This window comes from Salvia hispanica, chromosome 5 (assembly GCF_023119035.1).
Source record: "Salvia hispanica cultivar TCC Black 2014 chromosome 5, UniMelb_Shisp_WGS_1.0, whole genome shotgun sequence".
Classification (NCBI taxonomy): Eukaryota; Viridiplantae; Streptophyta; class Magnoliopsida; order Lamiales; family Lamiaceae; genus Salvia; species Salvia hispanica.
The window spans coordinates 10,708,151-10,728,464 of NC_062969.1; the positions used below are offsets into that span (position 1 = coordinate 10,708,151).

At 35.5% G+C, this 20,314-nt stretch overlaps 2 protein-coding genes across 2 annotated transcripts; one reads left to right on the top strand and one right to left on the bottom strand.

Moving 5' to 3' along the window:
* The first annotated feature begins 2,453 nt into the window (after positions 1-2,453).
* On the top strand, positions 2,454-11,842 carry LOC125189393 (transcriptional elongation regulator MINIYO-like). Its single transcript, XM_048086675.1, has 11 exons — positions 2,454-2,915; positions 3,080-3,237; positions 6,956-7,156; positions 7,264-7,471; positions 7,564-7,748; positions 7,840-7,945; positions 8,046-8,312; positions 8,404-8,592; positions 8,714-10,978; positions 11,100-11,309; positions 11,517-11,842. Exons 1-11 carry the CDS (start codon positions 2,454-2,456, stop codon positions 11,703-11,705), a joined length of 4,440 nt encoding a protein of 1,479 aa, XP_047942632.1. The 3' UTR covers positions 11,706-11,842.
* A 3,142-nt stretch (positions 11,843-14,984) lies between these two features.
* On the bottom strand, positions 14,985-17,663 carry LOC125190982 (rop guanine nucleotide exchange factor 1). Its single transcript, XM_048088424.1, has 5 exons — positions 17,202-17,663; positions 16,754-16,870; positions 16,135-16,664; positions 15,698-16,051; positions 14,985-15,597 (listed from the first exon to the last, which is right to left on the bottom strand). The coding sequence occupies exons 1-5, from the start codon at positions 17,461-17,463 to the stop codon at positions 15,163-15,165; spliced, it is 1,698 nt and encodes a 565-aa protein (XP_047944381.1). The 5' UTR covers positions 17,464-17,663; the 3' UTR covers positions 14,985-15,162.
* Between the last annotated feature and the right edge of the window lie 2,651 nt (positions 17,664-20,314).

Below are 20,314 nucleotides of genomic sequence, written 5' to 3' on the forward strand. Positions count from 1 at the left end.
GTGGACATGATGTGCATCTCTTCACTAAATGATTTATCAACCCACTTGTACTTCCACCACCACATGGTATTTCAACTTTATAGTAGTTGCATATCCCAGTTATTTATTCCTTGTCATCACTCAATTTCTCTACTCTTCTCTCGCAATGATCCCAATATGGGCTACGTTTCTTCTTTTTAGGACCAAGAGGAGGCTTTTCTATCGAATCTTCTATTGCTCTCTTTCGACTAGTACCATCATCAACTTTTGAAGAATCAAGTATTTTTGACGGTTCAGAAATAGGTGGATTTGGAAGCGAATGAGAAGGTTCTGATTCCATTCTGAAAAAATAACACCAAAGTAAATATTATAATTAGTGGTTCCCAATAAAATTGTAAAATAAACAAACTAAAATTACTATATAAAATATTTATGACAGATATGAAGCAGTAAGGAATGGAAAACAGTAAGTTGTTTTAAGCTTATGAGCTCCACGATATACTAATACCCCAATCTGATACTCTGAAGCTTATTAGCTTTGTGACAAGAATATAATTATGCAATAGTATATACATGCAAAATCTCTCACATGCAAAATCCCTCCACCCTCATAGGCTCACTACCATTAATTATCACATGCCATATTTGCTTTTTAGTATACATAATTGAATAACACATTTATGCATCTCAATTATTAAAATTATTCCGTACTGTTTTAGTTGATTGATTAACTCCCTTAATTTCTAGTATAATTGGAAATTGAAGCATACAAAATTACCTGCTGCGAGGATCCGACGGAGAAGCTGAGATTCTGTGAAATAGCATGAGTCGACTTTGTTGAGTGAATGTGATTATGCGAATTTGCGTGAGATGTAGGGCGGAGGTATTAAATCTGAAAGTAGGGTTTAAGATCTTTTATGCGGTATTTAATTAGATCCATCAAAAGTTTTCAGTACGGTATCAAACCGTACCGAAAACTATGGTATACCGAAAAACCGGTATTTTCGGTATTTTTTCGGTACGGTAAGTCCGGTATTTCGGTATGTCGGTATTTTTATCCACCCCTATTAAAACCTATGTCCAACCAAAAGTGCATATTATTATTGAACAAAGAGAATACATCATTATAGGAAGTCTAAGCTACTGACTATCATCTAATCGCCGCTTTGATTGAACACTAAAAAATTATACTTTATCGTGGAGTATTGAGATTAGTTTTCAAGTAGTTTAGATTTGTGAATGATGGAACGTCTGAATAAAAACAATGGATATTTGTATTAAAAAAATAGGTTAATATGAGGGTATTTGTGTAATAACATAGATTTGTCATATTTTAAAATTGATACAGATAAATAATCACACTATGAAGACCAGAAAATTTATCTGTAATATGAGTGTTTATTTTCTTGGACTTCTTCGGGCCCGACCGTAATCACAAACTTTAGAAATAAATAAACTATGCTACCAAATAGTAATCAATAATACTCCGTATAAATTAAATAAACTAATCTAGTATTATCATAGCTATCAAATTATGCCTAAACTAATCCAATTATATTTAAATGTTTGATTTTTGGGAACTTGGAATTCTATTAGTCACTTGTTGTTTGATGAATAATGAGAATCAGTTAATGAGTGAATGGAATGTACTTTCATTCTATTCATTTGCTTGATGTAATGGAATAGTGAATGGATAAAGATGCAAAGGAAATCCAAGGAAATTGACATTTCATTCCAACCTTCATTCCATTCCATCATACCAAGCATGCCCTTAATATGGATGGGTGAATGTCATCAAAAGCCGTACAAAGAAATCGTATGATAAGCTATGGGATGAAGTGAATGACACTATAAATGAGTATGCAAATTCATTTAACAACTAAAAGAAACTCAAATTAGTAGAAGAAAAGAATATAAAAAACAATTTCAGAACTTTATGATACTAATTTATAAAAACAAATAAAATCAAAGTTAGTTTTGCAAATTGTGCATGCATTTCTCCTTAATTTTCATAAAAACGATTCATTTAATTTTCCTTTTATGCAATCTATTTAAAAATCAGAGTAAAAGTCAATTTTGATCCTAAACATATGACTGAAATACGAATTTGATCCAAAACATTCACTTTTTGAAAAACGAGTCCTTAACAAATGAAATTCGTGTCGATTGGGTCCATTTTTTACGGTTCCATCAAGTTTTAACAGTAAGCCATCTAATAGCGAAATTTTGACCCAATTAGGCTTAATCTCGAATTATTAGCCATCTAATGATTTTACTAATTAAATTATTTTTCAAGACTTTTTTAATTCCTTTTCCATTTCTAACTACTCCAAATACTTGGAAACAAATAGACTTCATCCCCAACTCTCCAACTCTCTCTTCCCTCTCTTTTTTCTCTTAACACAATCTAGAAAAACCTAAGTTCGATTCCGACCCAGAACGCCGCCGACGCCGCCTATTATATCTTGTTGGCCATGAGTTGGAAGTCGTCGTACCATGAATTCCTTTCCACCGACGGACTTGTAGATGCCAAAGCGGCGTATTCGAGGAAGAGGAAGTGCAACCACGACCCGACTGAAAATCAAAGTGAAACTGCAGGGCCGCCGGAGCCCGATTCTGACGGACACCATTCTCCTCCTTTGAAGCAAATGGAACAAAGTCCGTCGGCAAACCTTAGTGCCGAAGCGAAGTTGAGCTTTCCCCAATTCCAGAAGTCGAGCCCGTCGGCAAACCCTCAGGAAGAAGACGACGCAGGGAGGACGACTTCGAACCCTAGTTCTTCCTACCATGACCGTGGAGCTACGCCGTTCAATTTTTCAAAAATCGATGAGGATTTTGAGAGGAGGACTAAGCTACAACACGAACATTCGCTTCCACTGCCTCAGAAACCGACCGTCCGCTTCCGCTTCCAATTCGTCCAACTCGAAATCGCAAAGGTAAGAATTTTGGTGCTTCTTATCTTGTCTCTATCAAAAAATTGAGGTTTGTTATTAGGGTTTCATGAGATTTATAGCTTCTTATGTTGTTTGTGTTGTTTTTGTCGATACATTCTTTTACATAATTGAATTTTGTTCTTTTTGTGTTGTCTTTATTTATGAAGTGGTCCCGTTTACAACTAGGAAGAAGCGTAATTGAGATGAAGAACAACCAACTTGTACGTTGTGCCACCAACTCGACCCCAATAGGGCAACTTGCACAAGTGCGATTGCGGACATGTATAAGGATCCAGCCACCTCGGAAGTTGATGCCTCAACATCTGTCACTGAATAAGAAGAATTAATGGAAGAGTGTTTGCCATTGTCATGTTGCCTATTCGTGAAAATGATTGTGTTGTAATGAATACTCTAAATACTTATTTATTATGTTGATGGTGTGTCCTGGTTTTTTTATGGTAGGTACTTGTTGTTTTATGGTGGATACTTGATTTTGATGATGGTTTTGATTGTGTCAGTGACACAGAAACTTGTTTTTTTGACATCATACACTGCTGACCTTGAATTCAATTGTAAAATATTCGGGACCGAGTTGATCTTAATTATGAATATCATGGACTACTATGACCTTTGCCTAATCGGGTCAAAATTTCACTAATCGACGGTTGACCGTCAAAACTTGACGAATCCGCAAAAAATGGACCAAATCGACAAAAATTTCATTTGTTAAGGACCCATTTTTCATAAAGTGAATATTTTGGATTAAATTCGTATTTCGGCTATATGTTTAGGATCAAAATTGACCTTTACTCTTTAAATTATTGTTCCGGCCTTCCCTAAAAATTACGCCGTTGTATTCCATTTTATGCTTTTAAAAAGACTTTTATTGTACGGAGTATATAAAAAATAAGTGGCGTGGCCCTAAATACTATAGATGCAAGTATAATTTTTGTTAGTGGCATTAGTCAAAACTAGTGTTATCACCCGTGCTATGCACGGGACAAAAGATTTTCTAATAATGAAAATATATTTACAGCTAAATAGATTAAAATAAAGAATATAGGAAAATAAATAAAATTATATTTCTTTTAAGAATATGTATAAAGTAAAAATTATATTAATAAGATTACAAACAATTAAAAACATTATAAACAACATTAAACAAACATTTGTAATTTTCTCAACCCACTGTAATGAAACATTTCGTAATAATATTGAATTATCAATTATAAGCGTAGTAACATAAATTAAAAAAATAACAAAAAAGGACATGCTTTAATGAAATAGAATAAGATATAAAGATAAATGAAAAAGTATTCCTAAATACAAATGAATTAAAAATATTTGAACGAATAATTTGTTCATGGTTTCATTCGATCAACAAATCACATGTATTTATTTGTGCAGAAAAAATATTTAGAAAAACAACAACCTCGTTCATAAATTTTGAAAAACTTCTTTGTAAATAACATTAACAGTAGATTCATTTCTACTGTCATCATCATTCATCATCTCTACAAACTAAAATATTCAGACACACACGATTTGTGACTCTAAATATAGCAACATACTGTCGTTGTTGGAATCTGAATGAGAACCTTGAATCATACAGTATTAAATCAAAGGCATTCGAAGAATCAGGACTTTATGACCGATTTACCCAATACTCGAGCCTCCAAAACATAATCACCTAGCCGTGTACTTATCAATCTGGTGTCATTACACAAACCATTAGACTATGTTTATCAGCAACAACCCAATCCAACCCAACCGTCCATTTTTTTAATATTTAATTAATTTATATCTCCTCTACATCAATATTCATCCAACCCAATCTTCTTAATATATATCATTATTATCATATCATTTACTCCCTCCGTCCCGGCTAAGATGACACATTGCTTAGCCGGCACGGGGTTTTAGGAGTTATTGGTTAAAGTGTTTAATTGGAGAGAGAGAAGGTGAGTGTAAGTATTAAAGTAGAGAGATAAAGAAAGATGGATATTTTAATAGGAGTAAGAAAAAGTGGTTGAGTGTATTAATTAGAGAGAAAGTTACCAAAAAAAAATGTGTCATCTTAGTTGGGACAAACTAAAAAGGAAAAGTTAATGTCATGCTTAAGCGGGACGGAGGGAGTAATATTTTATAAATGTTATTGTTAGTACTTTTTTTTACTTCAAATATAATCAAATTAAAAAAAAAAAATCATGGCAACAAACTATACCAATCAACAATTTTTAAAAATATTTTATCATAAGAAATAAATAATTAAACATACCCACATTAAACATATGAATAAATTAGATCATTGAAATTTAAAATTTCTTTGAGATCCAAGATAGAAAATTTTGATCATGTCCAATAATCACATCTTAGTTGACTACTTATTTCTTATGTTTAATTTTGGACTATAGCATAACTTGACATGCATGGCCAAAGAAAAAAAATATCTGTTTAGTATAGGAAAAAGATAAATTTCTGATTTCCTGCCATATATACATATAAAAAGTAAGTCGTCACTTAAAATAAGTAATAACATTTTATCACTTAAAATTTATACTACTCTTTATATTATAAAAAGTAATACAAACTTTATAAGTTAGATTTAATTTTAAATATTTAGAATTTAATCTAATTCTGTTTCTGATTTAATTTTAATTATTTATAATTTCATCTAATTTTGTGATTATTCTATAAACTTAATAGTAGCGTTTAGTTAATTGGAGACATTAATCTCACAAAAATTAATAAACGTAACGTAACAAATTAATGTTAAAATATCCCACTAATACAAAATTTTATTTAAATGAAAATCCAACAACCAGCCCCATCAACTGTAAACCACTGTAAATTGAATATGAATAGACAACATTAAGGTAATTTAGGTTTTACCGTCTCCAAATGCGCCGTTTTCCTTTTTTTAAAAATTAAAACCCCCCCTCCAGTCGTCTTCTTCCTTCCTTTTTAAGCTCACCCAAATTCTCGTTTGGGTCACCATCTCTCTCTGTTTCCTCCGAAATGGGCGGGGCCCAAAGCCCCTTTCCCCCGCCGCTCCTTCTGTTGATGCCCTGTGCCCACCTCTTCCCCCGGCATCCCCCCGCCCCTCAATTTCTTTTGCCCGTCCATCGCTTCGCCTTCTTCACAGCCCCGCGCCCCTTCGTCGCCGACCTCCCCCTGCACTGCTGCATAGCCCCCCAGCGAGCCGCTTCCTCCCCCATCTTTCTGCTCCGAAATCTCTTTTTCTCTCTCCCAAACCCCGTTTTGTTGCACCGCCCCATTTCCCCTCGACCTTGCCGCCTGTGGTTGGAGCTATAGCCAGTTTCCCAAAGATCCTGCCATGCTCCATCAATAAATAAAGAAAATTAGTCCACAAAATGCAGATTTAATTGAGGGTTTCTGCATATAAATGAATGTTAAATCTTCTTAGAGAACCCAAACCCTTTTTTGCTTTTTCATTGGACCAATTTTTGCCCAGGAGAATCTGCCATTTTTTGTCCCAATGGATGATTTTCCCGCCCAAAAATGTGCTACATAGACATCCAAAAAACTGCCCCTTTATATATTGATAGATTTTGTATTCATAAGTATAATTTCAGGGTTTTAGAGGCAGAATTCGATTGAAATTTTGCAGATGTAGTATATACAGTTCGCAGTCGAAAACGAACACCTGGTGTTTGATTTTACGCCTCTGAGAAATAGAGAAATAGTAGGTGAGTTTCAACATGAGTGAGTATGCAAGCAGAGAGAGCAAAAATCTGAAATCCAAGATGTTAGGAGCAACTTCAATTCAAATTGGGGAAGATGATGTTTCGGGGCCCGGTTGGGGGCCCGGTTAAAAAAGGGCTTCTCCGAAGCTCGGCGGAAGGGCCTTTTGCCTCCGCCCACAGGGCCGCGCCCCACCGTGCTGCCCTTTCCGTTGGCGCGCCACCGCTCACACAGCCCGGTATTTGTTCTTCTCTATCTAGTTCTCTCTGTCACTTGCTTCTTTGTGTATGGGAGGTATCTGTTTTTCTTTTGTTTATTGGTTTCCCCCTGTTTGTTAGGTTCAGTTGTAGCCAAAAGTCTTACGAGACAGATGTTACGGGCAGTGCATCAGTTGATATGCAACATGAGGAAGCTTTGCCTAAAATTTCTGAGAACACTGTCTCTCATGAACCAATGGAAATAGAAACTGAAAGTGCATTAAAATATAAGGAAGACAATGTTTCTACAAATGCAAGCCCAGATAAAGGAACGTGTATTCAGTATTTATTTACAGCTTAGTTTAGGAGCGCATTTATCCAAGGCTGTTCAGGAGCTTTTAACCTCAGCCAAACACCCACATAGTCCCATTTATATGTTTACTTTGAAGGTGTCACACTTTGATCTGTCATAGGTCAATTAGTTTCAGAAGATATTTTTTTCACTTAAATTTTTCCAGGGATGCTGATCAAATTTGTCTAAATGTAAGCCAATTCAATTCAAATAATGTTTCCCAACGTGATTATCTTCGAACTGAAGGTGATCCTGGTGCTGGTGGTTACACAATAAAAGAAGCATTAGCATTAGCTAGAAGTGTGGTAAGTAAGAACTTGTTTTCTACCATATAACATACTTTTGTAAATATGAATGTATCCCATAACCATTATTACTTCTGGAACACTTGTTTCAGGTTCCAGGCCAACGGACACTTGCTTTAAGTGTAATTGCAGCTATTCTTAATCGGGCAATTTCTAAAATCATTCAGAATCAAGTTGATTCTGTTTCTAATATTGCTGATTCTGTGGAGCCTGCTGACTGGGTTGCTATTTGGGCTTATGCTCTGGGTCCGGAACCTGAGCTTGCTTTATTACTGAGGTAAATCAGTGACCTTCATGGATTATGTTTGTTCCCTTCCTTTAAATCTGGATAATTATTTGACCGTGATGTGTTCTGATATTTTCTGTAGAATATCTTTTGATGACAACCACAATAGCGTTGTCCTCAATTGTGCCAAGGCCATTCTTAGTGCATTGAATTATGATACAAACAAGATTTTATTTGACATGTTGGAGGTAGAGTTTTATCTCTCAAAAGATATTTTGTTAATACTTGGCTCCAGTTATGACTTATGAGTTCATCTTTGTAATTTATATATATTACTTTTTTTTTCAGCGGACACCAACGTATTCGAAGGATGTTTCTACTGCTCCTGTATTCAGAAGTAAACCAGATGTTAATGTTGGTTTTCTTCGTGGTGGCTTTTGGAAGTATAATACTAAGCCTTCCAATATTCTTCGTTGTGGTGAGGAGATGATGGATGACGAAGCTGAAGGTGAGGGCGAGCACACTATTCAGGATGATGTAGTTGTTGCAGGGCAGGATTTTGCTGCTGGTCTTGTTAGAATGGGGACTCTTGAAAGGATCTGCTATCTCTTACAGGTAAAATATTTATTCAAATTGTTTTAGGTTCTCTGCGTCATTTCAGCGATTCTTAATACAAAATGGAAATTTATCAATTCCGTGCCAATAGACAGACCCTGCTGCACCATTAGAAGAATGCTTAATATCAATATTGATAGCTTTAGCAAGGCATTCTCCAACTTGTGCTGCTACAGTTTTGGACTGTGGAAGGCTTGTTCAGACAATTGCTGGAAGATTTACTTCAAATGAACAAATGGAAATCAATGCCAGTAAAATCAAATCTGTTACTCTATTCAAAGTGAGCTGTACTTTCACAGTTTTTCCCTTTTAAGCTGCCGGATGTATTTTGTTTGCTTATCCATCTTTATACTCTTTCTGATAAATAATCAATCTTTCTACTCTTGTGGTGGTGTTTAAAGGTATTGGCTCGGCATGGCAGGAAGAATTGCTCAACATTTATTAACAATGGAATTTTTCGCCAGCTGACTTGGCACTTGTACCGGTATCCATTTTCTCTTGATCAATGGGTCAAGTCCAGGAGAGAGTCCTGCATACTTTCATCTGCTATGCTGGTCGAACAATTGCGTTTATGGAAGGTTTCCGTTAATTATGGATATAGTATTTCGGACTTTTCTGACCTATTTACATCATTGTGTGCATGGTTGAGTGTACCTACCTTTGAGAAGTTAAGCAGCTATGACGTGGTGAGTGAATACTGTACCATCACAAGGGAAGCTTATCTTCTTCTTGGAGTTATGGCTGATAGACTTCCGAACTTCTATTCAAGCATGCAAGAACCACCCGCAGATACTGTTCAAGATACAGACCCTTGGTCATGGAGACACTTTGGTCCTATTATAGATTCGGCAGTTGAGTGGATACAAGTTAAAAATATTGCATACGTATCGAGGCTCTTCAACTCCCAAAGTAATGATGGTGAGAGGATCTGTTTCCAGGATTCAAAAGTAAATTCCTTGCTATGGATAATTTCTTCTGTTTTAAGTATGCTTGCCAGCGTGCTGAAAGCTGTCATCCCAGAGGACTTTACGAGCTTACCTGATGGCCGATTGCCATGGTTGCCAGAGTTTGTTCCTAAGATTGGACTTGCATTTGTTAAAAATGGGTATATCAGGTCTGGAGGATCAAGTGATCCTTCTGAAAATGGCTCTTTTGTAAAGTATCTATGTGATTTGAGACTTCAAGGAAGTCCTGAATTTGCAATATCTTCTCAATGTTGTCTCCAAGGGTTCTTCCAAGTAGCAGATTCTGTTGATAAGTTGGTTACACATGCAAATCTCGATATCCATTCAGCACGAGTTGGATACAACAATTTCTCAAGGGACGATAAGATTCTTGCTAATGGTATACTGAAGTCCTGTTCAACTGAAATACAGTATCTGCTGTCAACTTCAATGGAAGCAATTACTAGTGACTGGCAATTCCTGCGGCCTATTGAGATGTTCAGTAGAGGCGGCCCTGCTCCAGGAGTTGGTGTTGGCTGGGGTGCCTCTGCTGGAGGGTATTGGTCCTTAAATTCTTTGTTGGCTCAGCAAGACGCAAGATTGCTCGTTTACTTGCTTGAAGCTTTTGGGATTCCATCTACTGTGGATCCATCAGAAGCCGAAGAGATGGACTGCACAATGCAAAAGATAGAATGCATCCTTACTGCTTGTTTAATTGTGGGCCCATGGAGTAGCTCAGTCCTTGATAAGTTACTAAAAATCATCTTCCAGGTTCCTGTACTCAAGCATCTGAGTTATGGCATTCATAAGTTCCTCTCTCTTAGAAAAGGATACAGTTCTTTCAAGTGGAACTATGATGATGAAGAATATGCACTGATATCTAATGTTTTGGCCTCTCACTTTAGAACCAGGTGGCTTGGTGCAAAGAAGAAACGAAAAGCCATGCCTGAGACCAACCATCCAAGCCAAAAATCTACAAAGAAAAAGGTTCGTTTTATGGAAACTATTCATGAGGATATGAATGCGACAAGTGAAGCTGGTGAAGTGATGTCTTCTTCATCTTCATTAATATTGGAGTGGGCTCGCCAGAGATTGCCTCTTCCTGAACATTGGTTTCTGAGTGCAATCTCCACCATTCAGTTAAACAATAACACATGTCCGCCCGGTGCTTCTCATGGTGAAATCTATTCAGAGGAGGCCTCAGACATTCTAGAAGTTGCTAAGAGCGGACTCTTTTTCCTCCTGGCTATCGAAGCCATCCCTACTTCTCTTAGCTCTGAGTTCCGCTCACCTGCTAAATGTGTTCCAGTTGTTTGGAAACTGCACGCGATGTCTGCAACATTACTTTCTGGGATGGGTGTTCTGGAAGACGAGAAAAGCAGGACTGTCTATGAAACCTTGCAGAATGTGTATGGCGAAGTTCTTGATGAGAAGAGGTCTTCAGACGTGCTCGGTCACACGGGTGTTGAGCGCCTGAAGTTTGCATCAGACATCCACGATAGCTACCCTACATTCATCGAAACTCTAGTGGAGCAGTTCTCAGCTGAATCGTATGGTGATGTCATATTTGGGAGGCAGGTTGCAATGTATTTACATAAATCCGTTGAAGATTCTGCAAGGCTTGCTGCGTGGAATACCTTGTCTAATGCACGCGTTCTTGAGCTCCTGCCGCCTCTACATAAGTGCCTCGCGAAGGCTGATGGCTACCTTGAACCCATCGAGGTGAGTGTCAGTTTTCTATCATACAGCACTGTGTGCGTGTAGATCTTAATTCAGTTCTGTCTGAAGATAGAGGCACACATCTTACATTGAATAAAATTTAATGAGTTCAAGTTGCCTGCAGGATAACGAGAGCATCCTAGAAGCCTACGTGAAATCGTGGACCTCTGGCGCCCTTGACAAAGCGGCAAACAGGGGCTCAGTAGCATTCTCTCTGGTTCTGCATCATCTTTCATCCTTCATATTTGGCAGTGCTGGTGATGCTACTCTCTCACTGCGCAATAAACTCGCGAAATCTCTGATGCGCGACTATTCTCGCAGGCAGCAACACGAGGTATGACGCTCTTGCATCAACTCATCTTTACATATTGTATAGTATGTTACAAATCCAGGTGAAACCATGCGCATTATACTCTGCCTAGTGCCTGTAATGAACGCGTTTTTTGCCATAGCGTGTCGTCTACCTTGTTATACGATATGAATATGTGCTCTTTCTACTGCTCTTCTGCAACACTTGTTTATAGTGGTGAATCATTGACAGGGGATGATGGTGAAATTGATATGCGACAAGAAACCTGAGCCCGAGTCGCAAGCATCGGCGACAGCAGCTTCGTCTCTACCTATGTCGGAGATAGAAAAGAGGTTGCAACTTCTGACAAAAATTTGTGATGGATGTGCGCCTCAAGTGGCAAAGCTTGAAGCCTGTATCAGAAAAGAGCGTTCAGAATAAGGTGGCTGTTAGTATGGAGTTAATCATGATTTTGGATGTTTGATGATCTTGTAAACAATCTCAACTCGGCCCGGCCCGGGCCTCTTTTTGGGTCTGGCCGTCTGTCAAATAATAGGTGTAATAAAGTTATAGCGCAATTTGTGCCGGGCCGAATTGGGCTGAAAAAAGCTGGATCAATCACCTCTAAACTGGATCCAATCAACTCTAAATCATACTTAATTTTAGTATAATAAATAACTATATTCAAAATAATCATAATTATAACTATATTATTACAATATTTATATATAATTGTTATTATCATAATTATAAATAATAATTTATTAAATAATTAAAATATAATTACATAATATAAATCATATAATAATAAATAATAATTATTATTTTATCAATTAATAATTAATCAATAAAATTGTACTGAAATTTTAAACTATAAAACTATTTAGTTATAATATCCATAAATATTATAATAATAATAATAATAATAATATTTATTAGTATTACTTATATTATATTTAAAATTTTATATTATTATTCTTATTTATAAATAAAAAAATAATAAGTGTATTTTTAGTTTGGTATTTAAATCAAATATAAAATTTAAAATCTTGTTATTTTTCAAACACAGTAAAATAAAGTTATTAGGAATCATATTCCCAGGATTCATTTTCCCAGGAATTATTTTCCATACCAACTTTACTTTCTTGTCAACCAAACATGGCCTTAATGATTTTTTCACAAATTCATTTTTTTTCCTAACTCATGAAAAATTAGTACAAGGCTAAGTTCTTGACTTCCTTGACTAAATTTTAAGTTAATGAAATTTACCAAATTATGACAAAATTTGTAATTTTAAAAACCAATAATTTCATGAATATATTAGAATCGAAATTCATATCATATTTATATGCAGCAGAATTAAATTTCATATTTGAATCAAGATCCATAACAAATCCTAGTGAATCAGTATTTTATATACACTACATCCGTCCACAAAAATTTATCCCATTTTTTCATTTCCGTCTGTCCCCCAAAATTTGTCTCATTTCACTTTTATCATTTTTGATAGTGGGGTCCATATTCCACTAACGCATTCCTACTCACATTTTATTATAAAACTAAATATAAAAATAGGACCCACAATCCACTAACTTTTCCAACTCACTTTTCATTACATTTCTTAAAATTCGTGTCGTGTCAAAGTGGAATAAATTTTGGGGGATAGAGGTAGTACTACGTTGTTGAATTGTTAAAGTTGATTATTGCGTTTTGAATTAAAATGAGTGAACTACATAAATGATATATGATCTTTATTTTATATCATTTTTGGTACGCAGTGACAAAAATAACCCTAGATACCAAATATGTGATTTTTTTTATAGAGGATATTTTGGAAATTTCCATTAAATAGTACCAAATATGTGATTATTTTTTCTTCCTTTCTTATTTCTCTTTTTCTTCTTTAGTTTCTTCTTCCTTCTTTTTTCTTCATTTTCTTCTTTCTTTTTAGTATTTTATCTTCCCTTCTTTTATCTTTTTTCTCCTTAGTTTATGTTTCATCTTCCTTCTTTTTTCTTCTTTCTTTTTAGTGGTTTATACATACATCTAATCTAATTGCATTCATAACATAAATTAAAAAAAATCTAATTAAATTAATATTTAAAGTAATTAAATCAATTGAATATTTTTTATTAAATTATTTTATACTCATTTTAAGGTTGAAACACCTAACTAAAAATATTCAACTTTTTATATCATTATGAATACAATTTACAATGTTAAATTTTTATCAAGGCTATATTGATTAGTTACTAATTTAATATAAAATAATAATAATAATAGTTATTACATAATATTATATGATTCATAATTTATATAATTATACGATAATTATTTATTAATTACTACCAGTTTTTAGTATTATAACAATAATAATCTATATTGATTAGTTACTAATTTAATGTAAAATAATAATAATAATTATTACATACTATTATGTGATTCATAATTTATATAATTATACTATAATTATTTATTAATTACTATCAATTTTTAGTATTAAAATAATAATAATTAAATAAAATTAAATATAATTATAACTATAATTATATTTAAGTATATTTAAATGATATTAAAAATGAATATTAATATTAATATTAATTAATAATAATAGTATAAAGAATTAGGATAAGGAAAGAAGATATTATAATATCACTTTTGGTACTAATTTTATGTTTGGCCAGAATAGTTTCTATGACATAAATAGAAAAATATATTTATTTAAAGAGCATTTTGGGAAGTATGTAATTCACTCAATTAAAATATCTAATACTCCCTACGGAAAGTATCTAAACCAAAAATTACTTGTATAAATTTATAATTAATTAAAAAAAACAGCAAAAAATTAATTAACTTGTAGTATGACGTAATTTGTGAGAATTATTAATCAACATTCTAAAAATTATTTTTAGAACGTGGCCAATCTTCTCCCGCTCGATCGATCTCAATACAAGTCCTTCCCGAAGCTCTTTAGCTACATGGAGAAAGTCGACGTGTTGTGCTCTTAACAAGGAACGTTTCCGGTTAATTTCCGGTGTGCAAGTCTGGCGACGCTAATTGATGGTTTGCTATGCTGACGTGATCCTTTGGAAGGGAAATTCGATAACACTGGTCGAATTGTTGCTGTCAACACTGTTGATATGAATTTGAGTGTTGCTGCGTGTTCAATTTTTGGTTGTGGAATCTGATGGAGAATTGTTGGTGGTGGATATGTATCTGAGGCTGATGGGTGGCGGTGTTGGAGTGTTTGATTTGGAGCCGTTGATGGTTAATCGGAGATATTCTCGCTTTGCATTTCGTTTAAAAGATTGGTTTATATGTGTATTGTTTGTGCTTATTGATCAGCATTGTGTGCTGCACTTGATTTTGCTAGTGCTTGGAATATTTTTTAGTTGCTGTATTCAAAATTTTAAGTATCACTATAACATCATTTTAGAGCTGTTGTTGAATGATTTGAAGTACATGTTCTTTAACTGAATATTGTGCATTTCCTTGACTACTTTCTGCCATCATACTAAAATGCATTACAGTTGATTCTGTAGCTGTGAAGGTAGATACATGTATTTGCTCTCATCGCTTCTGTTGGTGCCAAGATAGCGATGAGTTAGGGCAGAAACAGAAGTCGGTAGAATGGAGACAACCTCAGATTTTCTAGGATATAATTTTCTTTAAATTGCTGGAAATCAGCAACCACAATTAGTAGTACTACTCAACAAGCTGTAGAGAACACAAATTTAGTGTTGCAACTGCATAACTGCGGTAACAAATAAACCTAATTTATCTTGTCAAGTGCTAAAAAGAAAGAACAAAACTTCAACTGGTACATATACTACGCAAATATACAGGATATATAAAGATGAATCATCCACTATTTAACACCAACCAGATATCTAGATCATCAATCACGTTCTGGGGCATTCCACGGGACTCTCCTGGACCCTAGATTTCCAGTGTAGGACCAGACTTTATCCAGATCAGCGGGCACTATCTTGTCGAACTTATGGTTTTGCACTCTTGTCTGGGAAGTCTTGTTCAGTGGACTAACAGACCTTCTCGGGCTATTGGGCATGGGCGGGGATGAACAGAAGGTTGGAGTTGCGAATGGAGATGTGTAGGGCGTGTGCTGAATGGAGAAGGGACTTGGTGACATCTTCTTTTGGATTGGCAGGCCGTTGAAGCCACCTCCCCTCCCAAAGATTGACATGGACTCTGCTGCAGCACAGCGCCTTGTGGCATCATCCACAAACACAACATCATCGATCCTAGCAATTATATTGAAAGCTAAACTCTCCATTACTCGTGAATAGCTCTCAAGAATCGAGTGCCCTACATCCTGCAAGAGAGAGAATTAGTGAGAAACAGTTCTACAGGCTGCAAATTGTGCAACATAATAGGTCAACAAATGAAGAGGAAAGAAAGATTTGGTTAACTACCTTGTTGTACTGAATTTTGCTCATATCTAAAGCAGTTTGTGGAAGGCCAGGGAAGCGAAGCCGAAGACTTTGCAGCAATGTCTCAGCACGTTGAGCCAGAAATAGACTTTTTTCTCCATCAGCTACAAAACCCTTCACCTTACCACCCCATGACTTCCGTTTAGATTTCGCATCATTAGGGTGTTTCTTCTTTTCTTTCATCTTCCAAACATGCACAGCTGCCTCGACTCTATTTACTACATCTAGAGTGTGATGCTCTGTTGACAAGTCGAGGCAATCAAGAAGGCGTTCAGGTGCGAACTGATCAGCCGTAATATACTTGTAGATGATGTCACCCAAGCATTCTCTTCCGTTCTGCAGAGACCACAAATACAGTTAATTAAACTATGTCCTCAACGAATTAGCAAACTGTTTCACAAAAAAGAGAATATAATTACCTTTGGCAATGTTTCAATGTAGGCTGCTGGAATATCCATCTCAGCTAGCACATTGGCATTTATGGCTAATGCTGCTTTCAGTATCTGGTTTGTGCAATCCCTGGATTGTTGTAACCTCTTCCTTGACTCTTCAGACAGACCCTTCCCAGGAACCTTAGGGCACGGAAGCCACCACTTCTCCTCCTGTCGAACTGAAGGCCTCCCGGACAATGAACCAGGTGAATACTTATCGTGATCATCCATAACTATTCCACGATCAACATACCAAAACTCCGTGTCACAAAACCCATCAAGAATGCTGATCAACATCGCATCTAGCTTCTTGAGCGCTGGCAAGTTCATATATAAGTCTGAGCGTGGTCTTGTTGCCATCACCTCATATGTGCCCCCACCCGGGTATTGTTGAATGGAGGGAACAAGTTCCACAATCGAATCACTCACAGACAAGAGCCATTGCATCTCTCTGCACCACATTGCCTTCTTTTGAGGAGCCATCGGCTCCAACCTCCATAGTTCACCAAATACAGTGGCTACAATTACAAAAATACTGTCAGAAAAAGGAAGAAAATAAACAAGCAAAAGGAACCAAAACTTGTTGACAGAGGCTAAGGGAAAATACCAGAGAGATTGGTGATAGCATTCGAAATTGCTAGCGCAGTACAAACTCCTTTACCTCCGCCCGACATGTCTTCCCCCAAGAGAAGCTTCGCAAATCTTTCCTTCATCATCTCAATTTCTAAAATCCAACCAAAGATAGAGAAAATTAGGGCATTGCTATGGCTAACACCAATCTTATGCACAAACCACTGATTCTAGGGTACAACCCATGGATTGCGAGTAAATGCACCAAAGCACCAAATCAAAAACACTAATGTTGCATAAATTCAAGCCAAAACTGAACAGGAAAAATTAGATCGGTGAAAAACTATACATTAGTACTAATCAATAGCAAAATCAGCACCAGAATCGTGAAAACACAGAACTCAATTGCTCAGTCTAAGCAGCAATTACTTGAGATAAGCAGAAACGACAAAATTAGTAAAAAAACAATCTAGCTAGCAGCAGACCTGACAAATCAGAGCTACGTTTGAGCGGCTTCTCGTCCCATACCACCACATCTTTGCCTCCGATGACCGGAAAACTAAAAGTCGGCGACAAGGACGCCGAAGCGCCGGCGGCGAAGGGAGAAAATCCTGCGGAGCTGGACGCGCCGCCGCACTCGTCCTCCTCTACTTGGCCATTGGAGCTCTCCGACTCGCTGATGTCAGCGCTCAAGCTGTAGCTCCCGCATCTCTCCTCACTGCCTTCCTCCGACGACACACTGCCCATAACCTTACAAAAAAGGAAAATGCAGAGATCTCAGATGCAGATTACCGGCATTTCACGCACACTGCCGTTTCGTGTGAACTCGTTGCAGAAAAGAGTGGTGGTGAAGGCGGAGAAGATGGCGAGTGGTAAAAGCAAAAGCCGACAACTATTAAAGCAAAGGAGCAAGTACTACTTCTTTCTCTCTCTATATGATATGTATAGGTGTACGTAATTCCTTCTCTCACTATATCTATAGCCTATAGGTATATGTAATTGTGAAGTAACGGCGGTAATACTTAATAGGGAACGGAGTGAAAACTCAACGGCTAAAATTCTCTCGATTAAGTTTGGAATATACTGTTCACTGCGTATGGTCAGTTGGGAAACGGCGTTTATAGTGTGTTTCTACTTTCTTGTCACGTGAACGACGTCGTTTTTTTGGTTCTATTGGTTTTGGACTTTTCGCAACAAAATTAATTGAATTTCGCGGCAGTTTTGGGAAATAAATCCAATTTATTTGCATTGACCAACTTTAAAGTAAGAGAATTAAATCAAGTAGTCCACTACTTACGGAATAATATGCAAAATTAAACATTTTTCGCTACATAAAATATTAATGGCTAAATAGGACATGTGTAGTTTACAATGCTTCATCCTACCAAGATAAAGAAATTTCGCAAAAAGCTAGAAAACATATTAAATGCTGTTGAATTTTGAGAATTGTAGGTGTTTGTTGTTCCGGTTTTGCCCTTGCTATAAATGATTTATTTATTATAAATTTCCAATAGAGGTTTAGGGTCATAAAAACAAAAAACCAATTCAACTTCTCAGAATTGATGGGCACTTAATATTGTCCATGCTTCGCACTTACATTCATGAATTTCATAGACCGTTCGATTATTTTATGTTCATTTCTTCAAATTATCAACTGTATTTTAATCGTGTATTATTCCTCTAAAAACACAAAATTATTGCGCCTACAACTCACAAGCACATGACAAATAACCTAATCCAAATGTAGGATAATTATTCGTATAATTATTCCTTACATAAAATTTTAATTTTTTTAATAATCTCTCTCAAAGTCTGCATTTACTGTATGAAGTTGAATATACGTATAATAATTAATCTAAATGACGAGCGACTGTTGGAAATTTCATTCAAAACGTCAATAATTCATATAGTAAAATTCATTAATGTTGCAGACTATTTCCAACGTCATAAACTCATGATCATAAATGTTTTCCATCCTCACAGGATTCATGTGAGGAAAATTCGAATAATAGAGTAATAAAATTCCCTTCAAAATTCAAAACATCATGTAGTACATTTTATTTTATTAAATCTATAGTACGTGAATTAATCGATAATTAATCAATAAATTCCTCAAAAATATGTGGTGCCCTTGAAATAAATCTAGATGGCATTGCGTGTGGAAGAGGGGAATCGGCGTGCTTTTTTATTTACTATTTTTGTTATAATTGAAATATTGGGAAAATCTAAGATGCGGTAGTCCACATAGTAAGATTTATCAGCGCACTTTTACGGGCGATGGATCGGAAGGGAAAATTGAATGTCTTTTTTTTTTCACTTTTTATACCCTTTTTCTTTTTTACTTAATTGTCCAATCAAATTCCAAGGAGGTGAATTAAAAAAAAACAAATAACGTATTTTAAAAAACAATAATAATTGTATTTTCTATTACGTTGGATAACATAAAACTTGAACTTTCCAGAGTAACTAGTACAGTAGTAGTATTAATTTTCGTTAATTTAAATTTCACGTTTTATCATTGGAAATTTGATAGATTTTGATCACCAACGTTGTTATTTTTTTTTGTTTTTATTATTTATTTATTTATTTATTATTATCATGGGTCAACCTTGATAAAGTGCCATGATCTCTTGATGGGCCCTAAAGTGTAAGCATTTTCTAAACTTAGTTCATCGAGAATAGAAGCATTTTTATAAAATAATACTCCCTCCGTCCTCGATTAAGAGTCACACTTTTTCATTTCGGTTCATCCTAAATTAAGAGTCACACTTCATTTTCACCATAAATAGTAAGTGGATCACATTTTCACTAACTCAATTCACTCACATTTTATTATAAAATCAATATAAAAAAATGAGTTTCATATTTCACTAACTTTTTCAACCAACTTTTCTTTACATTTCTTAAAACTCGTGTCCGGTCAAAATGTGACTTAATCGGGGACGGAGGGAGTAATAGCAGTAGTATAAAACATGAGGAGTTCGCTTTGTAAATAAGCCGATTTACTAGCATGTTAAACTATAATAGTACTACAAAAAATGGACAAATTATTGAACCCCAACTACCAAATCATATAGTGGAAGCCCGTATACATTCATTATAAGTCGTAGTACTATTCATAATTGAATTTTTATCAAGTCCCCATTTACTTCACACAATAATTAATATAACAATTCTTTGCATTTACCCTTCGGTGGTCCAAATTGCTATATATTCCTAACATTCAAATTACATTGGATTGAAAAAATAAAACTACTTTAATTTCCTATCGAGATTCGAAACAAAAGCAACATTCAAATAATTGAAAAAATCTCATGGATAAAAAAACGAAATGACTGTGGACGGTACATAAACTTCTAATTTGGGTAGGGGTTATGAAATGTAAGATTATTTGCACCAAATCCAATAATCGAATCCTTTTGATCATATTTTCCTTTGTCTTGTTGTTGGATCAGCCGATTTCGCTCACGCAAGAAAAATCAAGTTTAAGTTTTGACCCGATTTGAAGTTTATATTGCCCGTGATTGCGCTGCACGAAATTGTTAAACCAAGGGGTAGTAGTTTGAATTTTCTCTCGTATTTTTGATTATTTTCAATA

What these genes read in the sequence shown, in the direction of transcription:
- LOC125189393 (XM_048086675.1), top strand. Translation starts at nt 2,454, where the DNA reads ATGAGTTGGAAGTCGTCGTACCATGAATTCCTTTCCACCGACGGACTT. An exon ending in GATAAAGGAACGTGTATTCA is followed by an intron (nt 7,157 to 7,263) that starts GTATTTATTTAC and finishes TTTACTTTGAAG; the next exon opens with GTGTCACACTTTGATCTGTC. An exon ending in TTTTATTTGACATGTTGGAG is followed by an intron (nt 7,946 to 8,045) that starts GTAGAGTTTTAT and finishes TTTTTTTTTCAG; the next exon opens with CGGACACCAACGTATTCGAA.
- LOC125190982 (XM_048088424.1), bottom strand. Translation starts at nt 17,463, where the DNA reads ATGGGCAGTGTGTCGTCGGAGGAAGGCAGTGAGGAGAGATGCGGGAGC. An exon ending in TGCTATCACCAATCTCTCTG is followed by an intron (nt 16,665 to 16,753) that starts GTATTTTCCCTT and finishes TTGTAATTGTAG; the next exon opens with CCACTGTATTTGGTGAACTA. An exon ending in GCAAAATTCAGTACAACAAG is followed by an intron (nt 15,598 to 15,697) that starts GTAGTTAACCAA and finishes TCTCTCTTGCAG; the next exon opens with GATGTAGGGCACTCGATTCT.